The following is an 11,292-nucleotide window of genomic DNA, read 5'->3' on the forward strand; positions in this document are numbered from 1 at the left end:
GACATAGCATAGCCTTTTCTGTAATCAAGTGCTGCCATCCAAAGATATTGGCAAACTGTTGGTCTCTCATCGGATAACAGCTTTTTCTCGTGTATTCTTTTATTTTGAATTTACATACATACTAATATGATGAACATGCATATAATGATTTTACATATTTGCAATTAGTTAAAAAAAAATATAACAATTGTATATACACTAAATAATGTGAAACATACTCACTATTAAATGAATTTTAATGATTCTTTCTCAGTTTTCAAAATTGTTTTAAGCATGTTTTTGCGCAAGTTCCAATATAGTTTCAGAATTTTTGCAACTCATCTTCCTCTGGAAGATCATTTTTATACACTAGTTATTGCACCATTAACTAGTGATCGATTATAATTCATATAAACACCAACTGGCGTACAGGCAAATTCTGTATAGAGGCCTAACCAACCATAAAGGAAAGAAAAAGTTTTCAAAATTGACACTAATATATTAAATGTGTGCTAAAAAATAATTATTATAAAGACTAAAGATTTATTATCCATAAAATCAAAGCAAAATTGTGAAATATAATGCAAGTATATGACAAAAAAGTATATATACATCTATACACACACACACACACACACACTACTCATTATATAAATACATATATCGTTTATCGACAAGATTCACGTAGATACGAAATTACAATATAGAAATATATCTTTAATTTGCGCTCAAATTAATACCTTAATTACATCGCAATAAAAATGACATAAAATAACAAGAGAATTTTTCAACAGATTCACATAATCATTTAACTAACTTATATCGCATACATATATGTATATCGATTACTTTCTTAAAACAACGTCTTCTATTATTGCTTTTGTCTTCATTGTTTATCGTTATCAGCATTATACGAAAGTTAGCGTAGAAAAAAATCAAACTAAATTAAAAATAATGATAATGATAAAGATTGTTATAAAACAATGTGTCATTAGTTATCATTCATTAAATTCTGGAGATGGTATTCGGCAAATTTCACGAAGTTTGTGTTCAAAAATACACAGTGTCCCAAAAATATACACATGTCAAGCATTGCGAAGATCAACGTAATTGATTTAATTAAAAGTTGTTTCTTCGACATCTCCGATCCAATTCTGAGATTTCCTCCGACTACACGAACGAATCCACGTATTACTGAAAAACAACCGACAAATAATATGAGAATAAGTATATTGAGATAATCGAGAGACGCATGCCAGAGAATTCGATGCTAAGAATTTAAGGGTCAAGGGCTCGGGGCGAGCTCAGTGTTATATTTAAACCGCGTTTGTAAAAGCCGCATCCGAGTGATGAGATGTCACAGATGCACACATGTTGCAGCTGTTTACATTTTCCTTCTGCAGTTAATGAGTGATGATTAATATTAGCACGCAATCGTTGCAATCATCGCAAACATACGCTTCAAAGATAGAGACTAAAAATGTTTTTTATTTCATAGGCAGTTCTGGCTATATTGTCGATCATACAATGTTTGCATAACAGAAGATATTAGATAATGTTAATTATGTGATACACAAAACTATTCTTTCTCCTGTGACAATCCTCTATTATTTCAGATAATTCTTTCAAAACAAGATTATTAAGCTAAAATTTTTAGATTAATAATAGTTGAATAAATTATCATTTCTTGATTAACATGTGATGAACTTGTTTATTAATTTTTTTTATTCCTCTATTGTTTATATTTCAAACAGAAGCTATGCTATAAAACAATATTTTTGGTGACAACAAGTGGTTAACAAATATGTAGAAATAATTAATTTCATAATATCAATATGAACTAAAAAAGAATTAGACATTCTATATTTACGATAATGTGTGTGTGTGCGTGTGCGTGTGCGTGTGTGCGTGTGCGTGTGCGTGTGCGTGTGCGTGTGCGTGTGCGTGTGCGTGTGCGTATATAAAATAATCGTGATTTCAGAGGTTTTTAGCCGCTAACTTTTTAAGGAAGCATTTTTCGACCCATATTTATCGGAAACTTTTTGTTCGAAATTAAATTTCCTATAAAATCTCAAAATCTGACCGGAACGTTTGAGCCCATCCTGTATATATCAAAGCTTATAAAAGAATAGAGAAAAACTAGATCCAAGGAATTCTTACATCTTTTACTCAACTTGGCAACAAACACAAATGCACATTCATAGCGGCTGTAAATTTACGTCAGCGCAATCAGAGATATAAATGAGAAGCACCTTTAATATACACGTCGACGCCTTATGTCATCCTTCGTCCGATGGGAAGAGATCAGCAAGTACAAACTATTGACCGTTCTGTTTCAGCAACTTTCGCGTCTTGAAGCCACGGAAGCCGGCCTGAATCCTCGTCGCCGCGGCCTGAACCGCCTGTTGCCTCTTCCGCACCAGAAAGCCACGAATACCCGCCTGGATCTTGGTCGCTGACTTCTCCTCGAGTGTCTCCCGAGTGTTCTGTCTCTTGAAAAGATGTTCCTTTGGCTTCGAAAATTCCCGCTGTTGTTGTTGATTCTGCTGCTGCTCCTGCGGGTCCTGATCCTGTCGCTGCTGACTCTGACGACGACGTGGTGTGGATTCCTTCAACTGCTTACGTACACGATATCCACGAAAGTTGGCCTGGATCTTTGTTGCTGCTGTATTGGCCTTCATCGCGTCGGTCTCCTCCTTAGGAGTCTGCGACATGAATGGAGTTTTAAGACGATCACGCGAAAAAGCACCGTGTCTCTCGATCGTTAAAATCCGTTGACCTGAATTCTTTAAATCATTCCACGAGGATCGATTCCGAAGAAACGTCGAGACGTTTGCTGAGATTGCTTACAGAGATCGTTTTCGAAGAAAGTCACGTATCTCCGGTATACAAAGATCGATCCCGAGAGCAAAAACGATTTTTAATTATTCTTGATTGCTTGTAAGATCGTTTCTCAAAAAACAAGCCAAGTTCAGAATTTTTCTGCCAATCGGAAATCGATTAGAATTGATTCCAACTGAATCAAGAGAGATGAAGATTTCCTTATTCTTGAAGATTTATTTTAAAAGGCAAATGGGGTAATCGTGAGAGCGGAATATTCCTTCGATTATTTATAATCCCACCAGCGGAAGTAGGACAAACTTTAGGATACTTTCAATCTTCTATAAATATCGACGCCAAAATGAAAGAAAGAGCAGCTTCTTCCTTTCTGAAAATTCTACAAGAAGGAAATCACCTTAACATTCTGTCGATTGTTTTAGGAATTAATTTGGAAAATCGCTGTATCTATTATGATTAAATATAAAAAAATTGCGAAGCAAATCGCAGAAAATATTTATAAAAGTAGGGCTCTCCAGTAGCGCGGATCGATTGAACGATCTTTACAGTGATCCATAAATATCGATTCGAGAGAAGAAATGAAGCAAATCTGATCTTCCTGATTCTTTAGGATCAATGTTAAAATACGATTTTTCACGGGAAAAGATTCAAAGATGCGAACGATTGTTCTTCGGTCCAGCACTCTTGTTCACTTCCGATCTCACCGCGATCTCTTTATCGCGCGTCCTCCTGACTACAAGCAAGATGGGAAACTGACGCGTAACGGATGCATGACAAAGAGTCTCGGCGATCGCGCTTATCCATCTCGAAGCAAGAATGGATCTATCGCGCATGCGTTCTACGATGATACCTCGCTGCGAAAGCTCTCGTTTTTCCGCGTCATCGATCGCCTTACGTCTTATTCCGCGCGTCCACGAGAGGATGGTTAATTTCGTGCAAACTTGGCAGAGGATGAGTACAGATCTTCCCGATAATCGTGGTACATAAATGATAGCTAAAAATGAGCGCAATAACTAATTATTTATCTTATAAATAAAATTCAAAAATATATAACTTTCACTAGGTATATTGTGTCTCGAATAGAATCGTTATTTTCCGAGAGATAATTTCTATTTAATTTATATATTTTGAAAAATTTTATTTTATATTATCTACTTTCTTTATATAGTTTAAAGGAAGTAAAAAATTATATACGAGAATATTTTTATTGAACTGAAAGATTTTCGTGTTACATGCATTAAATATGATGCATCAAGCATCGGAGTATTTTTATTCTCATTACAATTTTTATTTTAGTTTTATTTTTTTACAATTAAGTACTTGTTTCATATTCCTTCAAAAATATAATTGAGCAACTTAACTTACAAAACTTTAAATAATACCATTTGGATTGTAAAAAATACCATTTAGATTTATATTCTTTTACTTGTGCAATTTGATGGATCGCACCGAGTCAAATAAACCTGTATTGAAGAGGGACCTCACAAAGTGTCCGTATAATACATCGCCCGGGCATAGCATCAATTTTGGTCTCGTGAGTCGAATCGCGCGTCATAGTAAATTCGTCGTCCTGAGGCCAATATACGCTGATTGATGATTGATGGTCGCGAGAGTGTCGACAAAAGTCCGCGGACGCACGCGCGCACGACCAAGAGCATTCCAATTTGCTTGCGTCCGCCGTTTGATCTCGAGCGTATATTCGCGTATAACGCTTCTCTTATGCTCATCATCACGAAAATATACTCACTCAAACGATATACATTGTTCAATCGGCCGGCTCAAGCATCGATAACGATCCCACTCGTGAATGCCGCGCATATTCGCCGTTATATCTTATTATTGATATCTTTTGCATCATATAATTCATTTTTTAATGTTATATTATTTTTTAAATTCTATTATGATATTTAATTATATAGAATTTAAAAAGTACGCAATAATTTTATTTTTTAAGCTAGAGAATAAGTGGATATGTTGTTCCTTTATTATGCGAAATGATATTTTAATCAGTATAAACTTTTCACGCAAAGATAATATTGATAGGTTTTATAATTTTATAAAAATATACAGAAAAGAGAATAGACAGATTGCTATCCACACACTATGCAATAATATCAACAATTATAAAAAATATTTGCAAAGTTTTCCAATGCAATACAGATATCCGTTATTTTAAATTATAAACGTCTGAAGAGAAGCTGATTTTTACTATCCTCAATTTTCAAGATTCTTTCGATAATATATTTAAAAAAAATAAATAAGTTCAGCCGAAAGCCATGCCGTTTATATTCCATTCTATAGAAACCTAAATAAAAATATAATAAAATAAGAGAAAAAAAATATATATATATATAAAATATATTATTAAATATTATATATAAAAATTTATATATATGTATATATATACTCTATATAGATTTTCTGATAAATTTTTTGGAATAATGTTATCTGTCTGCACCATCTATCTTATATATAGTTTGTGCAATTCGCGTTTGCGCTTGCTGACCTTGCTTACCTCAGAGATACCGGACGTATCAAATACCGGATACGACAAAACTGCAGCAGAGTAATCACTGACAACTATCGGCAAACGTGACTGATTCTCCCGAAGTGGCAATATCGTTTACATACGGAAGCGAACAATATACACGACGAAAGAGAGAGCAGCGACAGGTCGCGGTGATGACTACGCGCGAGTGGCCGCGGTGGCGACGGCGACGATGATGCCGTCGTCGCGACGCCTGATGGCGTCACCGCGACGTCGTGCTCTTACCTTGGATCCCCGCTCAATGAATGCTCGCAACGATCACGATACTGATTCTCTCGTTCCTCTCGTTTCTCTCTCTATCACGGCAGGCACTAAAAATATGTATCAAGGTCCGTGTACCCGAGATCCGTTTGCATTCCGCGTGATCAAAATGCAAAACAGTGCCGGTCCGAGATTCAAAGTTCTTTAATTATTATGAACAATTAGCGATCACTATGTCTGGAAGATGAAACTTTTCAATCATAAAACTCTCTCTCTCTCTCTCTCTCTCTCTCTCTCTCTCTCTATATATATATATTTAGTTTTAATTAATAATAATTTTAATCAATATTACACAACTATACAAGAGATAATCGTAAGTTATAAATGAAGCATACTCAATGATAAGATATTCTCGATGTGTTTACATTATACAATTATAATGCCGCTTATGCACAATAACAGTGCATAATGATATGTGCAATATGAATTAATCGCAAAAATCGTGAGGATGAAAAATGTAATCTTGTTTCGTTTCTTAATTTTATATATTGCTACCAATTCTAGTTACTGATTCTCCGAGGAAGTTTTGCAGATCGAAATGTTAGAATTGATAGCAATAGAATTGATAGCAATATATAATATTAAGAAATGAAACAATATTAAATATTTTTATCTTCACGACTTTTGCGATTAATTCATAGCACTGTTAATGTGCATAAGGTGCGGCGTTATCTCTTGTATAGTTATGTAATATTGATTAAAATTGTTATTTTTTATACATGAAATATATAGATATTCTAAAATGAAAACAAATTGTAATTTATCATACAATTTATTACTGCTCTGTGCAGCATTTATAAAGATATATGTATATCTCCGAACTATGTACGTAGTAAAAGTGGGAAGAGATCGTTCGCTTGTATTGTGTAGTACAATTGCAAATCTAGAACTCATTGTATCTTCTATACGTATATTGGTAATTGCACGGCATATATAATGTATACTTTAAATTAAACTATTCCTGAGAAATAGTCTCTACTCATATTATTCCTATATCTATATAAATTATAATAATTATAATATATAAAAATTAGAGATTCTAAATCATAGAAGTTAAGAATAATGTGGAACAATAATGTCTCCTTGCAAAATTATCCTAAAATGCATGCAGAGTGAAAGTATCGCGATAATTATTATCTCACACACACACACACAAGCGACGATCTTAATCGAAGGAACTAATCGTGCCGTGCTTCGATTCACTCCATATATCTTTATATATTTATAAATCACGTCTTTTCATTCTTCTCTTCTTCCACGCGCTCGTGATTGTCGCAAGAGACTTCGCTAGATTCTTTTTTCACATCCTCACTATGCGAACCGTTTTCTGGAATGCTCTCGAGGTTGCAATCAGACTTTTGTCTTTCAGTCCCTCCATCCATATGTTTCCGGTCTCCCATTTCCTTCATGATCTCTGGCAACGTTCCTAAATCTTTCTTTTCGTCCTCGAGGGTACATTCCTCCGATGGCACCAAGCTATTTGTATCTAGCGAGGTTTTCGACGCGGTCGACGATTTTGTCGCGGACTCCGATGGGACAAGTTCAGCGTTCAGACTAGTCACCTCCTCGATCACGACACCCTGAGGGGTGCCCGGAAGAGCCAGAGGTTCCCTGAGGCTACCCTCGCCGGAAGTAGTCGAAGGATGAGCGTCGGCGTTTTTCGAGCTCTTTATTGTGTCGTCTAGAGACAAGGAATCCATGTTGGAGCCCAGATCCTCCACGCTGGTTATGAAATTTAAGTATCGATTCTCATCGTCTCTCGGATAACCCAGCATCAAGATATCCGTCAGTGTCGGTTCCTTAGGTTTCGCTCCTCCTGCGTTTGCATCAAAATCAGAATGGGAGTTCTGATTGACCGTAAAGCGGCAATTACGAGATGCATCCGCTAGGAGATGCATCACGATTGGAAAAGTCGAATGATCGGTGAAGACGTTGCCTTTCTCAAAACTCCCTCCGTGTTCGTCATCGTGACTGTATAAAGCAAAAAGATATTTATACACGATGCTATCTTTATTTTATGGTATATTTTAATATAAATTATTAAGAAGCAAAAAATATTTAATTCTTTTATAAGAATTACTTACACGGAATCGCTCTTGTTGGCATTAGATTCTGCAGTATCAGATTGATTAGTTTGTTCTACATCCTCCTGAATCGTTTTATTCAAAAATTCGTCCGTCGTTGAATTAGCCTTACGGTATATTGAATCGAAAAGAGGCAACGGCACGGAATCATGAAACTCGCCAGTATGTTGAAGTCTACCTGTAGCGAAAGCATTCTCCAATGAGAGAGTAGTATTTCGTAGAGCTTCCTCTCGTCGAAGACGTTGCCTTCCAGTTCTGGCTTCTCGCAAACTTGAAGGATGCGGCACCGTTAAATGATCCTTCTAAAAATTAATAATCTATAGAATTGTTGATTATATCGTTATTTTTTTTAATGTTAAGAAATGGAAGACATATCCTTTCCAGAAAGAGAAAAAAATTGTATCCCTAAATATACTTAAATAATTACTTATTAAAGAAATTTTAAATTTTATTTAAAAATACAAAATTTAAGGAAATCTAACAGACATAATGTTTGTAAAGTCGTGAACATCAATTTGGATCTAAGAAACAATTATTTTAAGGGAGTTTAACAGAGCTCTTGAGGTGCAGCTGCCAAGCTTGTTATTGCCAAATAACCGAACTGTCTGTTGCAATCACGAAAGCGCTGACGTTTAGCAGTGACCTGTCGCTTCCTCTTTTACGTAATGTACTTCCGGCGGGCGTGGCATACAAAATATTACGTTCAGCTGCTCGACTTTACAAAACGAAGGAAAATTACACGACTCAATTTCGAGACCCAGTTTCAATATATTGAATAACTACACACATGCAAAATTACAGTTTAAGTATTTGATAAAATTTTATTTTATTAAAGATTTTATCTATTCTATAATTTTAATAATTTCTTTTTCAATGTAATATTATGTAAGTTTTATATAAGTTCGCAGTTGCATGTAGCAATAGTCTTTATTCAATTTCGTAAGTTGTTATCATCAAACTTATTTATATTTCTATCCAATTTTAATCTTTAATTATCTTTCAGGGATTAGTTAAATAAAATTAATTAGTGTTATTATAATTATTCTACTTACTGTATCTGTTTTCTGTACCGAAGAAACGTTATTCGAAACAGATTTCGAGTTTACATCTTCTTTCATACGACGACGCGTTAAAAATCCTCGGAAACCTTCACAAAACGATTTTTGTTACTTATTTTTTTATCATCTCTTAAAACAGATTATGCGTTTTATTATATCATATTTATCTCAAAATAGTATTTATTTTATTACTCCACCTTCTGATCTCGATAGAATGGACGATGCGATATTATTTATATCCTTGAAATTAATCGAACTTATCTTTTTTTAAATTTTACTGTGTGACTTAAATATATTAAATGATAAAAAAATTAATAGTTAGTTTACATTATTAACGCAATATAATTAAAGTATCACAATTAATAACATAATTTTATTAAACACAAGCATTACTCACAAGCTTGGATTTTCACAACTGCTAAATAAAAATCATCTTTTTTCTGAATAAGCGATTCATCTTTGATAATTTCTGGCACATCAGCAGCAGGCTCTATCCCCTCGTCTATATTCGCATTAAGATCAGAAGTTTCAATCACTGTCTCCACGGTCGATGATTTTGTTTCCGTAATCCAATATCCACCATGAAAATGATCTTTCGTCGATTGTTCCGATATTACACTTGCAATTGGCTTGTGAACATCCTCTATCTTTGTTGAAAGATCTTTATGTTTTTCTATCTCGTTATTTTTCACATCTTTTTCTATACTATCGTCAGTAACGAATTCGTCACAAGTAATTAGCTTATCGTTAGTCTCTCCATGGTCATCATCGTCATTCGTCGATTCGTTCATCAAGCCTTTTCTTGATTCTATTGTTTCCAAAGGCACTGTTTTCATATCCACAATTTTTTCCTGTAATTGTAAATTTTCGTAATCATCTTTTTCTTGGATTTTTAGATCTTCTTGCGTGTATTTCTCCGATTTCTCTTGCTGGCATTCTTCATCTATTTCTATTTCTTTTTGTTCTCGTTTTTCTTCAATTTTCAATTTCTCTTTCTCACATTCTTCTTTATTTTGTATGTTTTCTTCACTTTTTTTTTGTTGTTCATGTAATTCTTCAATTTTATTTGTACTTTCGTTATTTTGGCTCTCTATAACTTCTTCAACGCTTGTTTGCTTGTCTTCAAGATTTTCCTGATTATTAGTAGAAACCATATCAATAATATCAAGCTTACTTTCGATTGTAATCTTCTCCTCATCCTTCTCTATCTTTCCATCTTTTATATTTTCTTCACTTTCTTTTCGTTGTTTATGTAATTCTTCAATTTTATTCGTACTTTCGTTGCTTTGACTCTCTATAACTTCTTCAACGCTTGTTTGCTTGTCTTCAAGATTTTCCTTATCATTGGTAGAAGCCGTATCAATAATATCAAGCTTAGTTTCGACTGTAATCTTCTCCTCATCCTTATTCGTACTTTCGTTGCTTTGGTTCTCTATAACTTCTGCAACGCTTGTTTGCTTGTCTTCAAGATTTTCTTTATTATTGAAAGAAACTGTATCAATAATATCAAGCTTACTTTCGACTGTAATCTTCTCTTCATTCTTTTCTATTGTTTGTGCACCATTAAATTCTAGTAATTCGTCCTGCTCAAATTGTGCTAAAGGCGCAACGTGCCTAATTTCTACACAATCTTTCTCTTCCACTTCCAATTTAAGTTCTTCAAGTTCATTGCCTATTATTACAGTGTTCTTATCTTTGTGATCTTGTTTAATATCCGCCATCTGGCTAGATAATTCATTAATTACTTCAGCCTTTGCATCTTTATCTAAAGTTTGAATTTCCTCTGAAGAAATTTCACATTCCCTTTTTTCCTGTTCATCAACAGATTCCGACAAAGAGCGATTAGATTTGTCATTCACACTTGAATTGCTTTTCTCAGGTTCTCCACTATCTTTAGACTTCTCTTCTAACATTAAGTCTTTAGCGTAAAGTTGCATATCCTCTTCTAGCGAGCCTATCAATTCTCTCGCAATCTCTTCCTCATTTTCTAATTTCTTTTTCATCTCCTCGTCTCGTAAAAGCGGGCCAATTAGAACAACATCTTCCGGTAAAACCATACTGTTTTCCTGAGATTTTACTTCGTCCTCTAAATTGGTTTCCAGAGACAACAGATCCTTCTCCAGCCATTCATATTCCGCATGTTCCGCTCGATATAATTGATCGGTCTCTGGAACTTCCGACTGCAGATGTCTCGATAAACTTTCCGTGAGCTCTTCAGCAACATTTTCTTCGCGATCAGCTAAAGCCTGCTGGTTCATCAATCTCTCATCTGAAATCAATGGCTCGATTAACGACGTCGTGGTGTCGCTCTCCCTAGGACTATCGTTGTCCTCTTTCGTCACTGTTCCATTCGCCGTCATTTTGAAGGACGATACCGTGTTATCTTGAAGAGAGTCAAGGTTCAACTCTGGCACTACTGGTCTATCCAGACTCGGACTCTCGATGGAACGATTGCTCGCAGTACTTTCTTTCACGTCACTCGATGTAATTGTGCGGGTGTCCTGCGTGCTTCCGTTCTCTTCCG

General features: G+C 34.9%; 2 protein-coding genes across 3 annotated transcripts in view; both read right to left on the reverse strand.

Annotated features, from left to right (window-relative positions):
• Positions 1 to 89: 89 nt before the first annotated feature.
• On the reverse strand, positions 90 to 2,823 carry LOC115237382 (abnormal spindle-like microcephaly-associated protein homolog). Its single transcript, XM_029810374.1, has 2 exons — positions 2,232 to 2,823; positions 90 to 1,173 (listed from the first exon to the last, which is right to left on the reverse strand). The coding sequence occupies exon 1, from the start codon at positions 2,691 to 2,693 to the stop codon at positions 2,298 to 2,300; it is 396 nt and encodes a 131-aa protein (XP_029666234.1). The 5' UTR covers positions 2,694 to 2,823; the 3' UTR covers positions 90 to 1,173; positions 2,232 to 2,297.
• Positions 2,824 to 6,382: 3,559 nt separating this feature from the next.
• LOC115237379 (protein MLP1-like) overlaps positions 6,383 to 11,292 on the reverse strand; it is a 10,485-nt gene continuing 5,575 nt past the window's right edge. For both annotated transcript variants that reach the window (XM_029810372.1, XM_029810371.1), the window contains exons 4-7: positions 9,166 to 11,292; positions 8,763 to 8,857; positions 7,711 to 8,012; positions 6,383 to 7,597 (exon numbers count right to left, since the gene is read on the reverse strand). In XM_029810372.1, coding sequence (XP_029666232.1) covers positions 6,856 to 7,597; positions 7,711 to 8,012; positions 8,763 to 8,857; positions 9,166 to 11,292 — 3,266 coding nt within the window. In that variant the 3' untranslated portion in view covers positions 6,383 to 6,855. The remainder of the gene's footprint in view (positions 7,598 to 7,710; positions 8,013 to 8,762; positions 8,858 to 9,165) is intronic.

Source organism: Formica exsecta, unplaced genomic scaffold (genome assembly GCF_003651465.1).
Source record: "Formica exsecta isolate Colony F162 unplaced genomic scaffold, ASM365146v1 scaffold293, whole genome shotgun sequence".
Classification (NCBI taxonomy): Eukaryota; Metazoa; Arthropoda; class Insecta; order Hymenoptera; family Formicidae; genus Formica; species Formica exsecta.

Coding starts and splice junctions, on each gene's coding strand:
- LOC115237382 (XM_029810374.1), bottom strand. CDS start 2,693: ATGTCGCAGACTCCTAAGGAGGAGACCGACGCGATGAAGGCCAATACA.